This window comes from Aotus nancymaae, unplaced genomic scaffold (assembly GCF_030222135.1).
Source record: "Aotus nancymaae isolate 86718 unplaced genomic scaffold, 86718_ANA_hifiasm-v0.15.2.pri h1tg000016l, whole genome shotgun sequence".
In the NCBI taxonomy this organism is placed as follows: domain Eukaryota; kingdom Metazoa; phylum Chordata; class Mammalia; order Primates; family Aotidae; genus Aotus; species Aotus nancymaae.
In genome coordinates, this window is record NW_026988428.1 from 63,591,860 (window position 1) to 63,607,684 (window position 15,825).

Consider the following 15,825-nt stretch of genomic DNA (forward strand, 5'->3'; position numbering starts at 1 on the left):
ATTTTATTTATTTATTCATTCATTCATTCATTCATTCATTCATTCATTTTGAGACAGAGTTTTGCTCTTGTCGCCCAGGCTGGAGTGCAGTGGTGCGATCTCGGCTCACTGCAACCTCCACCTCCCGGGTTCAAGCGATTCTCCTGCCTCACTCTCCTGAGTAGCTGGGATTACAGGCGCCTGCCACCATGCCCAGCTAATTGTTTGTATTTTTAGTAGAGATGGGGTTTGCCACGTTGACCAGGCTGGTCTCAAACTCCTGACCTCAGGTGACCCTCCCCCGGCCGCTGCCCCAGCCTGGGCTTCCCGGAGTGCTGGGATTACAGGTGTGAGTCACCACACTGGGCTGATTGCATTCTTTTTCTATGGCTGCATAGTATTCCCTGGTATATGCATACCACATTTTCTTTATCCAGTCCACCATTGATGGACATCTAGGCTGATCTGTGTCTTTGCTATTGTGAATGGTGTTGCGATAAACGTACAAGTGCATGTTTCCTTTTGGTAGAAAGATTTATTTCCCTTTGACTATATACCCAGTAGTGAGATTGATGGGTTGAATGGTAATTCTATTTTTAATTCTTTGAGAAAACTCCAAACTGCTTTCCATAGTGGTGGAACTAATTTACATTCCCACCAACCGTATGTCAGTGTTCCCTTTTCTCTGCTACCTTGCCAACATCTATCATTTTCTGACTTTGATAAGTCATTCTAATTAGTGAGATGATGGTATCTCATTGTGGTTTTGATTTTGCATTTCTCTGATGATTAGTGATGGTGAGCATTGTTTCATATGTTTATTGGCCACTTGTACTATTCTTTTGAGAAGTGTCTGCTCATGCCCTTTGCCCACTTGTTTACTTTTATTTTTTTTATTTTTATTTTTTGAGACAGAGTCTTGCTCTGTTGCCCAGGCTAGAGTGCAGTGGCACTATCTCAGCTCACTGCAACCTCTGTCTCCCAGGTTCAAGCAATTCTCCTGCCTCAGCCTCCTGAGTCGCTGGGATTACAGGCACATGCCACCGCACCTGGCTAATTTTTGTATTTTTAGTAGAAATGGGGTTTCATCATCTTGGCCAGGCTGGTATGCCCACTTTTTAATGGGATTTTTTGTTTGTTTTTCTTGTTGATTTGTTTTCTCTTATAGATTCTGGATAGTAGTCCTTTGTTGGAGGCATAGTTTGTGAATATTTTCTCCTATTCCGTAGGCTGTTTACTCTGTTGGTAGTTTCTTTTGCTGTGCAGAAGCTCTTTGGTTTAAGTAGGTCCCATCTGTCATTTTCTGTTTTTGTATTATCTACTTATTTTCCCTGACTTTTCAGTCAGAATTTATAATCAAGGAATGAATGAAAACAATGAATCCAGTGGATACCCAGGATAAAAGGGTGTAACTGCCTAGAGAATCTTTTCTGTTAAATATCATTCATCTTACTTCTCTTACTCCTTTGCCTACAAAACTGTTTCCAAAACAAAAGCATTGCTCTGAGGACGTGTCTGCACAGTGATAGATATCGCATGTGGGGAAAGGCTGGGAGAAACATGCAGAAGAGAAACCAACAGAGATGGAGAGGGCATTCTGGCCAGCCACTTTTCCTGTAATCGATCACTGTTTGCCCTGCAGTAGCGAGCTGGATGAGCACAGCCCCATAATTAAAATTCTCTATTCTAACCTGTCCCCACATCTTTAAGATGATTCTTTGAGAAGTCTGGGTTGAAAAAGTTTAAGGAAGAAGCCACCTTGTGAGTTTTTGGGAAAGGATAATCATCATCTTTAAAAGAACTTTTGGTATCCAAAGAAATATGTATAGAACTAAAGCACAGATTTTCTTTTCCAATTTTATTTTTTTAGCCAGTTCCCAAAGACTGAAATCGCATTTTTCCATAGCCTTAAACTCCAGAAAAACATTATTATTATTATTTTATTTTGAGATAGTCTCTCTTTGTTGCCCAGGCTGGGGTGCAGTAGTGCAATCTTGGCTCACTGTAACCTCCACCTCCAGGGTTGAAGCGATTATCCTGTCTCAGCCTCCTAAGTAGCTGGGATTACAGGCACATGCCACCATATCCAGCTAATTTTTGTATTTTTAGTAGAGATGAGGTTTCACCAAGTTGGCCAGGCTGGTCTCGAACTCCTGACCTCAAGTGATCTGCCCACCTTGCACTCTCAAAGTGCTGGGATTACAGGCATGAGCCACCACGTTTGGTCTAGGAAGACATTCTTTTTTTTTTTTTTTTTGAGACAGAGTTTCGCTCTTGTTACCCAGGCTGGAGTGCAATGGCGCAATCTCGGCTCACTGCAACCTCTGCCTCCTGGGTTCAGGCAATTCTCCTGCCTCAGCCTCCTGAGTAGCTGGGATTACAGGCACGCACCACCATGCCCAGCTAATTTTTTTTTGTATTTTTAGTAGAGACAGGGTTTCACTGTGTTGACCAGGATGGTCTCGATCTCTTGATCTCGTGATCCACCCGCCTCGGCCTCCCAAAGTGCTGGGATTACAGGCGTGAGCCACTGTGCCCGGCCTGGAAGACATTCTTATCTTCCCTGGTTCACCCTCTACCACTGTCTCCTCTCTGGAGAAACAAATGGCTAAACAAAATGGCTAAATAAACTTTCTTCCCCCTATGACCTTCCCCATATAATGCCTCCTTTGTGTGATTGTTCCTATCCTATCTCCCTGTGAAGGACGTAGAAAGTGTTATAGCTGAGATTCAGATATATTCATCTGTTACCCATTTACTAGTCAAAGAAATTAAATGATTTGATTGAATGAGTTCTTCTTCAACAGACAGAAGAATGTTCCACCCTCCAGTAACGTCACAGAGGACTGAGTCTCTTTCCAGCTTCTGTCCTGAAAGGCAAACAATCAAACAAACAAAAAATAGAAGAAGACATTGTGATACCCAGAAACTCATTACATTTATAGAGTATACTTGACCTCTCTCTTCAAAAAACAAAACAAAACAAAACAAAACAAAAACCTCACAAATGCACAATTGGATTATTAATAGCGTTATCCTACAGGTGTAGAATTAGGTAACCTTTACTTTGACCTTACTATTTTCATATCACAAAGATGTATTATATAAAAATATTAGGAAAAATCAATCTAATTTCAATCTGATAGAAAAAAGTATTGTTTTAATACCAAGATTAGGTTTTTCTGATATAAACTATTTTCAAGAGTTTAGGACAGGCCAGGCACAGTGACTCACGCCTGTAATCCCAGCACTTTGGGAGGTTGAGGTAGGCGTATCACCTGAGGCCAGGAGTTTGAGACCAGCCTGGCCAACATGGTGAAACCCCATCTCTATTAAGAATACAAAAAAATTAGCTGGGTGTGGTGGCACATGCCTATGCCTATAATCCTAGCTATTCAGGAGGCTGAGGCAGAAGAATTGCTTGAACTTGGAAAGCAGAGGCTGCAGTGAGCTGAGTTCATGCCACTACACTCCAGCCTGGACAACAGAGCCAGATTCTGTTTCAAAAACAAAACAAAAAAAAAGAGTTTACGACAAAAAAAAAAAGAAGCTCACTTTCTATAAAAAATGAGCTTATGAAAGACAATAACAGGCTGAGAGTGGTGGCTCATGCCTGTAATCCCAGCACTTTGGGATGCCAAGGTGAGCAGATCACCTGAAGTCAGGAGTTCGAGACCAGCCTGGTCAACACAGTGAAACCCCATCTCTACCAAAAATACGAAAATTAGCGAGGCTAAGTTATGGTGGGCACCTATAATCCCAGCAACTGGGGAGGCTGAGGTAGGAGAATCACTAGAACCTGGGAAGTGAGCCACTCAACCTCCTCCACGGCACTCCAGCCTGGGCAAAACAGCAAGACTCTATCTCAAAAAAAAAAAAAAGGAAAAGAAAGAAAAAGAAGACAGTAACAGTAAGTCAAAAGAGGGTCCTCTTAACTTCTGCCACTCTAACCCATAACTTCACGCATTTCTCCCTGGACTTACCTCATTCACAGGGATCAGAATACTGAATTGTTGCCTGTTCATCTGTAAAATGAAATAAAACATATTATTACTTTGAGGGCCTCCTATATTCAGAGGGAAAATGGATCATAAAAGTTACGGCTTTAGCCTTTTCCATAGAATCTCTACAGGTTATGAGCATATTCAGAATTACAAGGCAGTTTCAATCACTAATATTTGCACATTGTGACAAACTATTATTCATAGTAAAAATAATAGAAAGAGAACAATGGGGCCGGCCGCGGTGGCTCACGCCTGTAATCCCAGCACTTTGGAAGGCCGAGGTGGGCAGATCATGTGGTCAAGAGATCGAGACCATCCTGGCCAACATGGTGAAACCCAGTCTCTACTAAAAATACAAAAAAAATTAGCTGGGCGTGGTGGTGTGCACCTGTAGTCCCAGCTACCCGGGAGGCTGAGGCAGGAGAATTGCTTGAACCTGGGAGGCAGAGGTTGCAGGGAGCCGAGATCGCCACCACATTCCAGTCTGGTGCCTGGTGACAGAGCGAGACTCTGTCTCAAAAAAAAGAAAGAAAGAAATAGAGCAATGGTTCATTCACATTATTCTCTTCTTGGTCGAAGGACCACATCATATAAAATGTCTCTAGTGTACAAAAGCTAAAAATGGCACACAACTGAATTAAAATGTTTTAGGAGATTAGATAATTTAATTATGTGCTACTTGGCTTGGGAAGGAGTATTTGTAAAATTGAGAGAGAAGTGACAAAGAATGAGGCAGAAGTAAGTTGGAAGATGCAGGTTATTTCTCAGCTCTCATTTCAGGCCAGCCCTCACCTGGTAGGTAGTAGTCATAGACCTTGATGGCTGCTGGTTTCAAGTTGGTGACCAACACACTTTGGCTGATGGTGAAGGTATAAATCTGAGTGTTCTTACTGAGCTGTGGGGAAGACAGATGAAATGGTACCTTAGAACTAAAATGAAAATTACACTCTGTGCAATGTGGAGTTAAAAGACCCTTGCTTTCTTCATGCAGATTTCCTCAAACTCGTCCTGAAGCGCTGGCTCACGCCTGCAATCCCAGCACTTTAGGAGGCCAAGATGGGTGGATCACAAGGTCAGGAGATCGAGACCATCCTGGCAAACACGGTGAAACACCATCTTTACTAAAAATATAAAAATTAGTGGGGCGTGGTGGCACACACAGGCAGGAGAATTGTTGGAACCCAGGAGGCAGAGGTTGCAGTGAGCTGAGATTGTGCCACAGCACTCTAGCCTGGGCGACAGATTAAGACTCCATCTCAGAAAAAAATGGCCAGGCGCAGTGGCTCATGACTGTAATCCCAGCACTTTGGGAGACGTAGATCACGAGGTCAGGAGTAGAAGACCAGTCTGACCAACATGGTGAAACCCCATCTCTACTAAAAATACAAAACTTAGTTGGGTGTGGTGGCATGCATCACTGCACTCCAGCCTGGGCGACAGAGCAAGACTCCATTTCAAAAATAAAATAAAATAAAATAAATTTAAAAATTAAAAAATTTTTAGTCTGGCACAGTGGCTCACGACTGTAATCCCAGCACTTTGGGAGGCAGAAGCAGGTGGATCACTTGAGGTCAGGAGTTGGAGACCAGCCTGGCCAACATGGAGAAACCCTGTCTCTACTAAAAATATAAAAATTAGCTGGGAATGGTGGCTGGCACCTGTAATCCCAGCTACTCACGAGGCTGAGGCAGAAGAATTGCTTGAACCTGGGAGGAGGTGGAGGTTGCAGTGAGCTGAGATGGCACCTCTGCACTCCACCTGGGCAAGAGAGAAGGAGTCCATCTAAAAATAAAAAATAAAAAATAAATAAATAAATTTTAATAGCCGGGTGCGGCGGCTCAAGCCTGTAATCCCAGCACTTTGGGAGGCCGAGGCAGGTGGATCACAAGGTCAAGAGGTCGAGACCATCCTGGTCAACATGGTGAAACCCCGTCTCTACTAATACAAAAAATTAGCTGGGCGTGGTGGCGCGTGCCTGTAATCGCAGCTACTCAGGAGGCTGAGGCAGGAGAATTGCCTGAACCCAGGAGGCGGAGGTTGCGGTGAGCCGAGATCGCGCCATTGCACGCCAGCCTGGGTAACGAGCGAAACTCCGTCTCAAAAAAAAAAAATAATAATAATAAATAAATAAATAAATAAATAAATAAATAAATAAATTTTAATTAAAAAAAAATTTCTGGGCCGGGCGCAGTGACTCATGCCTATAATCCCAGCACTTTGGGAGGCTGAGGTGGGTGGATCACAAGGTCAAGAGATTGAGACCAGCCTGGTCAACATGGTGAAACCCCATCTCTACTAAACATACAAAAATTAGCTGGGCATGGTGGCGCGTGCCTGTAGTCCCAGCTACTTGGGAGGCTGAGGCAGGAGAATTGCCTGAACCCAGGAGGCGGAGGTTGCGGTGAGCCGAGATCGCGCCATTGCACTCCAGCCTGGGTAACAAGAGCAAAACTCCGTCTCAAAAAAAAAAAAAAAAAAAAAAAAAAAAAAAAAAAAACAAATTTCTGAAACCCTCTACCTACACCTTCTGCCCTATGACAATCTTAAAGACATTGCCTGTTGCTGACTTCCTGGCTCTTTCTTCTGAGGATCCTACAGCTCTCTGGCCCTCTTGTGAACTGGTTCCCTTCGTTCATGGTCCACTCTGACCCATGGTTCCTCCACTAAATTTGTCAAAGTGGCCAAAGAAACAGACTTGCATTTTACTCCAACAGTTCTATGCCCCTTATTGGTTCGCTAATAAGCTGCTTTCCTTGAAGAACTTATTTAAAAATACTCACATCCCTGGCCTGCCCCACCAGCATTCTGTATTCCCTTATGCATTTGTTACTACTGAAAAAAAAAAAATGTGTGCGTATACACAGATACATGTGATTTTTAAAAACCTGAATATTTTTTGTCTCTTCACTAGAATATCAGCTCTATTAGGCCAGGTATCATGTCTGTTGTTTTCATTGCTACATCTCCATCACTTAGAAAAGTAACTGGCATATGTTGGTTGCTCAGTAAATATTTGTTGAAGAAATTAGTAAACGGAAAATCTAAGACAATCGTATAGGTTAATTTAATTTAATATAACAAGAAAATAAATCCCAGCCACTTGGGAGGCTGAGGTGGGAGGATCATTTGAACCCGGGAGATGGAGATTGCAGAGAGCCAATATCGGGCCACTGCACGCTAGCATAGTCAACAGAGTGAGACCCTCTCTCAAAAAAATAAATAGATAAAAGAATATTATATTATAAATTTAGATATAGAGCTATTAATGCCTAATTGGAAGAGATTTCCAAAGTTCTTCAGGCATAGTGCTTCTCAAAGTGTGGTCGAGGGACCTCCCCACCCCAGGGAGTCCTGAGATTGCATCAGAGTATCTGAGAGGTCAGAATTATTTTCAAAATGATATTAAGACATTATTTGTTTATTTTTTTCCCCTCACTCTTATTCTTTTACAAGTATACAGCAGATTGTTTTTTTCTGGGGAAAGAGATTTAAAAAATAAAAAAAGTATACAGGAAAGTTATCAGAGGCTACTTTATATGTAATACTGTATCAGTTTGAATGTAGAAGTAAATAGGAAAATTGTATTCTTTTTGATTAAGCCAGACATTAAAGCAAAAAAGCAAAACAATGTCACTATTCTTATTTTTTTTATTTTGGAAAATAGTTATTTTCATAAAATGTCATTTATATTAAGATGTAATGAGTTGTTTATCATTTTAAAATTAATTAAATATTTTAAGACTGCCTCAGTTTTAATTTCTAATATGATAAAGATCAGTAGCTAAAACCCACTTCACCAAAAGCTGTTTGAGGTACTCAGTAAATTAAGAGTATAAAGGGATCCTGAAACAAAGAATTTTTAGAATCACTGTTCTTTTCTATCATTTGGTTACCATAAAGAATTAAAGCACGGTGGCTCACGCCTGTAATCCCAGCGCTTTGGGAGGCCGAGGCGGATGGATCACGAGGTCAAGAGACCGAACATCCTGGTCAACACGGTGAAACCCCTTCTCTACTCAAAATACAGAAAATTAGCTGGGCATGGTGGCGCGTGCCTGTAATCCCAGCTACTCAGGGGGCTGAGGCAGGAGAATTGCCTGAACCCAGGAGGCGGAGGTTGCGGTGAGCCGAGATCGCACCATTGAACTCTATCTAGCCTGGGTAACAGGAGCGAAATTCCATCTCAAAAAAAAAAAAAAAAAGGAATTAAAGCAAATGACTAATATGAACCAAAAGAAAGCTGAGATAGCAGTTTTAATATCTGGCTAAATGGCATGCAAGGGAAGGGCAAAAAAAGTGTGTGTGTGTGTGTGTGCGCGCGCGCGCGCGCGCGCGCGCACAGGCACGCACATGGTGTAGGAATCTAAGGCAAAAGTATATGATATAAATATATACATGGCAGGGCACCGTAGCTCACGCCTGTAATCCCAGCACTTTGGGAGGCCAAGGTGGGCGGATCACGAGGTCAAGAGATCAAGATCATCTTGGCCAACATAGTGAAACCCCGTCTCTACTAAAATGTAAAAATTAGCTGGGCGTGGTGGCACGCGTCTGTAGTCCCAGCTACTCAGGAGTCTGAGGCAGGAGAATTGCTTGAATCTGGGAGGCGGAGGTTGCAGTGAGCTGAGATTGCGCCACTGTACTCCAGCCTGGTGCCTGGTGACAGAGCGAGACTCTGTCTCAAAAAAAATAAAAAATAAAAATAAAATAAAATAAAATAAATATCTACACATATATAGTAATGGCGAAAGGATACTATATACTAGTATAAGGAAAATTTAAGAAGATATGTTCATAGCATAGTCTCAAATATATCAGGAAACAACTGGCAGAAATATATGGATAAATTGATAAATCAAATATAATTGGAGTCCAGGTTCAGTGGCTCACGCATATAACTCCAGCACTTTGGGAGGCCAAGGCAGGCGGATCACTTGAGGTCAGGTGTTCAAGACCTGCCTGACCAACATGGTGAAATCCCATCTCTACCAAAAAATACAAAACAAACAAAAACCATCAAAACTGGATATTTTAACACACCCTTTTCAGAAATTGTTAAATCAAGCAGAAAAATAAGCAGAGTTATTAAACACATGAACAACAGAAATAGTGATCTCAGACTTCTAGATCAGAATCCAGACCCAAGAGAAAAGAAAGAGACGTTCTTTTGGAGTGCACACTGAACACTTGCAAAAACAGATCATGGATTAAGTCATGAAAGAAACTTGAGCGCATTCCAGGCAATCAAGATCATGAAGACTGTCTTCTCAGACCATAATGCAACAAAATTAGACATCAGGAATAAAAGGATGGCTTTAAAATTCATGTGTTTCCCAACAAATTAAGAAATAGTTAGGGCCGGGCGCGGTGGCTCACGCCTGTAATCCCAGCACTTTGGGAGGCCAAGGCGGGCGGATCACCTGAGAACAGGAGTTCAAGACCACCCTGGCCAACATGGTGAAACCCTGTCTTTTTTTTTTTTTTTTTTTTTTTTTGAGACGGAGTTTCGCTCTTGATACCCAGGCTGGAGCGCAATGGCGCGATCTCGGCTCACCGCAATCTCCGCCTCCTGGGTTCAGGCAATTCTCCTGCCTCAGCCTCCTGAGTAGCTGGGATTACAGGCACGCGCCACCGTGCCCAGCTAATTTTTTGTATTAGTAGAGACGGGGTTTCACCATGTTGACCAGGATGGTCTCGATCTCTTGACCTCGTGATCCACCCGCCTCGGCCTCCCAAAGTGCTGGGATTACAGGCTTGAGCCACCGCGCCCGGCCGAAACCCTGTCTTTATAAAATAAAAAGACTTTTTTTTCTTTAATAAATAAATAAATAAGTAAATAAGAAATAGTTAGAACTGATTGACAATGAAAATACCACTTGTCTGAGATTGTGGGACAGGGATGGCATGTACCTAGAGGAACATTTATAGTATAGGTTCATTAAAAAATAAGGAAGACTATAAATGTGAATAAGGTCATCCTCTGGTGAAATTGATCAAGAACACAAGGGAGAATATGCACAGAAAAGAGGAAATGAACACAGATACAATCATTAGTACTGGCTTTTAGATCATTAGACCTGATGCCTCAAAAATCTGCCAATTGGCAGATTTGGCAGGACACACTGAGGAGCAGTTCATTGCAGTCTCAGGGCATGGCGTCGTGGAAATCAGACTCCCCATGTTCCGCCCCTGCCTCAGACACTGACAGATAGTCTGACTCAGACAAGCCACTCTCTCTCCAAATCTCAGTCTCCTTATGTCTAAGGAGGGTTGCTGTAAGACTTGAATAAGTCCTGTATGAAAGCATTATAAACTTTGCAAAGTTTTAAACCGCAGCATCATGATTACAGGGTAATGACTGATAAACTAACGTGAGCTGTCTCAAAAGAAACGATACAAGACCCACACAACATAACAAAACCCTGGCTCCCTGGAAGATAGGAAACACAGTTAGTTGATTGGGTTGGTGGGTGGGCAGGGGGTTGGAAACGGATGTTACTAACAACAGTACGTTCTGATTCGGGATATTCTTGTCTGTTGGTTATATACAACAAGGATAACTTTGTTCCTTGTGTGGAGTGGAATTTCATGAAAAGGTGCATGGTAGCAATTTTTAGAACATTGTTAGTTCTTGAGAACTTCTTGTTTTGTTAAAATAAAAGGTTATATACAATGTCTAATTAATATTAACCAATATTAAAATGATACCAGTAGGTATAGAGTAATGAGGGCTTACTCTATACCACATACAGTTCTAAATATTTTTACATGTCTTAAATAATTTAGTTTTTTCTATAATTCTAAGAGGCAGATAACTACTTTGATCCCTATCCACACACATTTTGCAGCTAACTCTTTTTCTTTTCTTTTTTTTTGAGACGAAGTCTAGCTCTGTCACCCAGGCTGGAGTGCAGTGGCACGATCTTGGCTCACTCCAACCTCCGCCTCCCGGGTTCAAGTGATTCTCCTGCCTCAGGCTCCCGAGTAGCTGGGATTACAGGCACCTGTCACCATGTCCAGCTAATTTTTATATTTTTAGTAGCAATGGGGTTTCACTGTGTTGGCCACGCTGGTCTCCAACTCCTGATCTCATGACCCGCTCGCCTCCGGCTCCCAAAGTGCTGGGATTACAAGCGTAAGCCACCACACCCGGCCCTACAACTAACTTTCAACAACTTGTCCAGTTACACAGTCAATGCTAGAACCAAGATTGCAGCCCAGGCAGTCTGGCTTCAGAGCTTCTGCTATTAACCACTATAGCTGGTTATACTCTAGAGGTGCAATGCCGTTTGTGGCTATTGAGCACTTGAAATGAGGCCAGTCAGAATTGAGATGCGCTGACAGTGTAAAGTACACACTGGATTTCAAAGGTGTGGTACAGAAAAGAAAATGTAGCTATCTCATTAATACTTCTGTATATTAATTATATGATAAAATGGAGATATTTGGGGTGTATATGCTTGCATAAAATATACCATTAAATTTAATTTCATCTGTTTATCTCTGCTTATCTACTTTGAAATGTGGCTACCAGAAATTTTTAAATGATGTAAATGGCTCACATTATAGGTCTGTTGGACAGGGCTCCTCTAGAGGCACGATGGGGTGTTTTACGGTATACCAGCATCAGAACTCATGGCATGGTGTGGACTCGCTCCCAGGCCCCTCATCCCCATGTGTGTGACACCATATATACAGATTCGAAGGGAAGTCATGAAGATACATAAGCAATCCAGCTCTTTGATCTAGTTCCTGAATACCTACCTCATCCAAGTAAATGTTAAGTGTGTCAGTTCCAAATTCAACCTTCTTCACCAGGGGTTGCTGAAGAAGCTGAATAAGAAAGGGAGAAAAAAAGACACTAAGAGCTAGAGTCTTCCCTATCCCCCAGGTTAGTCTTCCAAAGCTCTGCCATGATCAAGAAAACAATATATACTGTGGAAGGGTAGGAAAAGGGAGCCAAGACTGTTACAAGTTGCATGTCATATACCTGCCGCACCCTTGCAGCCCATTTCAATAATCCAATCATGAGTTTGTGTGTGTGTGGATGTGTATATATACATATATACACACACATATATACACATGTATATATATGTATATATGTATACACATGTGTATGTGTATATGTGAAAACATGTGTGAGCCTATTATTTCCATGCACACTGCATCCCCCCCACACACACACACACATTGGGCAGAGTCTCTTGCTGAAATACTAATCTGTTGACCCACTGTATGTTGAATGTGTACTGAAAATTCTCAGTGGATTTTATAGCCAGGTTGACCTCAGATCACACGTAGGCAGTAGTGGCATATTTGGCATATACATATGTATACATGCATATATATACAGATGCCATATAGATGTATGAAAACTACTTTTCTTACATACATATACATACATATATTTCTTACAAGTGTACATACATACATGCCATGTATACACGTGTGTGTATACACACACATGCCATGATGTCCATTTTACCAGTTTTTTTTATTACAACGTTAGGTCCCCTCACAGCTAGATAAATGAAGAAAACAGAAGTAACTTACTAACTGACTGGTGCCCTCCGTGGGACTGAACCCAGATAGCATCTTCACTTCCACAATAGCCATATTGGAAGAGCTGCGGCTCCCCACGTAACTGAGACCAGGAAGAAGAAAACACATATGAGCCTATTATTTCAGTGCACACTGCATCCCCAACACACAAACACATACACACACGTGTCCCAGCTCAGCTCCCATGACCAGGTGCTCCCCCTGCCACCAACACCCCAGCTTTCCTCACCTGGTATGGATGGTGAGAGTCAAGGATCGAGGTGAAGTCAATTGCTCACATCTAGCTTTTCCCATTTCCACGCTAAGACTAAAGGTCTTCATATTTTTAGGAGGGAGAATATTGTATTTTAACACAGTCTGGTAGGAAGAAATAGATACCCAAATCAGAGTTGGAAAAAATTTTAAAGATTGTACAGTTCAAACTACTTTTCTTTTCTTTTTTCTTTGTTTTTTTAGACTAAGTTTCGCTCTTGTTGCCTAGGCTGGAGTGCAATGGCGTGATCTTGGCTCACCGCAACCTCCACCTCCTGGGTTCCAGCCATTCTCCTGCCTCAGCCCCCCAAATAGCTGGGATCACAGGCGCCTGCTACCATGCCCAGCTAATTTTAGTATTTTTAGTAGAGACGGAGTTTCACCATGTTGGCCAGGCTGGTCTCAAATTCCTGACCTCAGATGATCCGCTCGCCTCGGCCTCCCCAAGTGTTGGGATCACAGGCATGAGCCACCACGTCGGGCCCTCAAACTACTTTTCTTACACGTGAGAAAGAGAAAAGGCATAAGGGGAAGATGCCCTGAGACTCTCCTTTCCAAAGTACCCTCATTGTCATGGATCTACTTACCTGTACATAGACACAGCCCTCGCCTGAGGCCTCCAACATGTACATTCCAGGGACGTTGGGCAGAGTCTCCTGCTGAAATACCAATCTGTTTGCTGAATGTATGTTGAATGTGCGCTGGAAATTCTCAGTGGATTTTACAGACAGGCTGACATCCTCAGATGGCATGTAGGCAGTAGTGGCATATTTGGCAAGAGCTTGGAGAGCAACTACAGTATCCTGAGGGAAACAACCGAACGTATACTTACCATTTTGTGAGCCATTGGAATTAACCTTGAACGACTCTATAACCCACACATCTGGTTGTCAGTCGGCTTGGATGATGCCTTCTCTAAGTATTTAAAGAACTATACCCACCTCCTCTGGAGAAGCTGACATAGAAATCGCAGTAGCAGGCTGGGCGCGGTGGCTCAAGCCTATAATCCCAGCACTTTGGGAGGCCAAGGCGGGTGGATCACGAGGTCAAGAGATCAAGACCATCCTGGTCAACAAGGTGAAACCCCGTCTCTACTAAAAATACAAAAATTAGCTGGGCATGGTGGTGCATGCCTGTAGTCCCAGCTACTCGGGAGGCTGAGGCAGGAGAATTGCTTGAACCCAGGAGGCGGAGGTTGTGGTGAGCCGAGATCGCGCCATTGCACTCCAGCCTGGGTAACAAGAGCGAAACTCCATCTCAAAAAAAAAAAAAAAAGAAATCACAATAGCATGCTTTTACAGAAAATCACCATCAACAAGGTACTACCGAACATCCATGGGTTACTTGCTAACCTAACAAATTCATATTCAGAAATCAAACAGCTTCGGAATGAGTTATTGCTACAAGCAAGTGGATAACTGTTTGGTATATATTTTAGAGCTTCTTTATTTGGGGAGGAAACAGTAGTAACTTGATAGCCCTAAAAAGTGCAGTCTATGAAGTCATTTAACTATGTAACGATCTTCTATATCACACTTGGAAGGAGTATCAGGGACTCCAGGAAAGCCCTTCCTTGCAGGCCAGCCTCTTAGCCATTATAACATGTGATGATCTTTTTTTTTGTATTTTTTTTTTTTTTTTTTTTTTTGAGACGGAGTTTCGCTCTTGTTACCCAGACTGGAGTGCAATGGCGCGATCTCGGCTCACCGCAACCTCCGCCTCCTGGGTTCAGGCAATTCTCCTGCCTCAGCCTCCGGAGTAGCTAGGATTACAGGCATGCACCACTATGCCCAGCTAATTTTTTTTGTATTTTTTTAGTAGAGATGGGGTTTCACCATGTTGACCAGGATGGTCTCGATCTCTTGACCTTGTGATCCACCCGCCTCGGCCTCCCAAAGTGCTGGGATTATAGGCTTGAGCCACCGCGCCCGGCAGTGACGACCTTTTATTTCTCTGGGAGTGAGACAGATAAGCTGTCACTAAGTGAGCATGGTACAGTGAAGTTTGAACTGCCTCATTCTGAAAACATAATTCATATAAATTACAAGAGGAAAGAAAAACTAATGAAGTGTTCAAAATTGTCATATCTTGCTCTATATTATGAAAATTTCTACATTCTTGACACTGTGTAAAGTATCTATTACCAAAAGAACCCCTATTTCTCCATCTCACAAATGAAAAAGACAGTCTTATTTTGACATTATCACTGTTGTACAAAACAAGAAGACAGGTCACCAACCCCGGTGAAGCCGGGAACAAGTTTTAGCTGTGCAGCTTGACCATCAACAAACAATTATTGTTTATCCTTTGTGGATTGGAGCCAGGGAGGTTTTTTACTGTTTGAACATATGGAAACAATTCAAAGAAAGGGACCTCACTGTCGGCTGAAAAACCAGTGTGAGTGATATGTGATATATGACTTCTTGTGATAGCCAAGGATTTCATTGAAAAATGATTCTGGCTGGGCACAGTGGCTCACGCCTGTAATCCCAGCACTGTGGGAGGCCGAGGCAGATAATCACCTGAGGTCAGGAGTTCGAGACCAGCCTGGCCAACGTGGTGAAACCCTATCTCTACTAAAAATCACAAAAATTAGCCAGGCATGGTGGCACTTGCCTATAATCCCAGCTATTCGGGAGGCTGAGGGAGTAGAATGGCTGGAACCTGGGAGGTGGAGGTTGCAGTGAGCCGAGATCACGCCACTACACTCCAGCCTAGGGGACGGAGAGAGACTCCATCTCAAAAAAAAAAAAAGGAAAAGAAAAATGATTCTGACATATACCTGTCACTGAGAGTTCTTAACATTTCACCACTGCTTTACAAAAAGATTACTATGTATTTTAATTATTTAGGAGCGAGCAAGAAGAAAGGAGTCTTTTCTGATCTTTGGCCACGAATTTCCCTGAAACAGGGAAGCACAGTACCCTATAATTTTTTTAAATTTCAATTAAGTCATTACCATATTCAAACTTGGTGCTTTTAACATTTTTACCAAACATTCAGTCTAGAACACATTTTAATAGAT

The 15,825-nt window shown here is 42.5% G+C and overlaps 1 protein-coding gene across 1 annotated transcript in view; it reads right to left on the minus strand.

Annotated features, from left to right (window-relative positions):
- Positions 1–3,963: 3,963 nt before the first annotated feature.
- A2ML1 (alpha-2-macroglobulin like 1) overlaps positions 3,964–15,825 on the minus strand; it is a 57,997-nt gene continuing 46,135 nt past the window's right edge. The window contains exons 30-35 of the mRNA XM_064376743.1: positions 13,388–13,603; positions 12,778–12,905; positions 12,540–12,630; positions 11,748–11,816; positions 4,776–4,878; positions 3,964–4,004 (exon numbers count right to left, since the gene is read on the minus strand). Of these exons, the coding sequence (XP_064232813.1) occupies positions 3,964–4,004; positions 4,776–4,878; positions 11,748–11,816; positions 12,540–12,630; positions 12,778–12,905; positions 13,388–13,603 (648 nt within the window). The remainder of the gene's footprint in view (positions 4,005–4,775; positions 4,879–11,747; positions 11,817–12,539; positions 12,631–12,777; positions 12,906–13,387; positions 13,604–15,825) is intronic.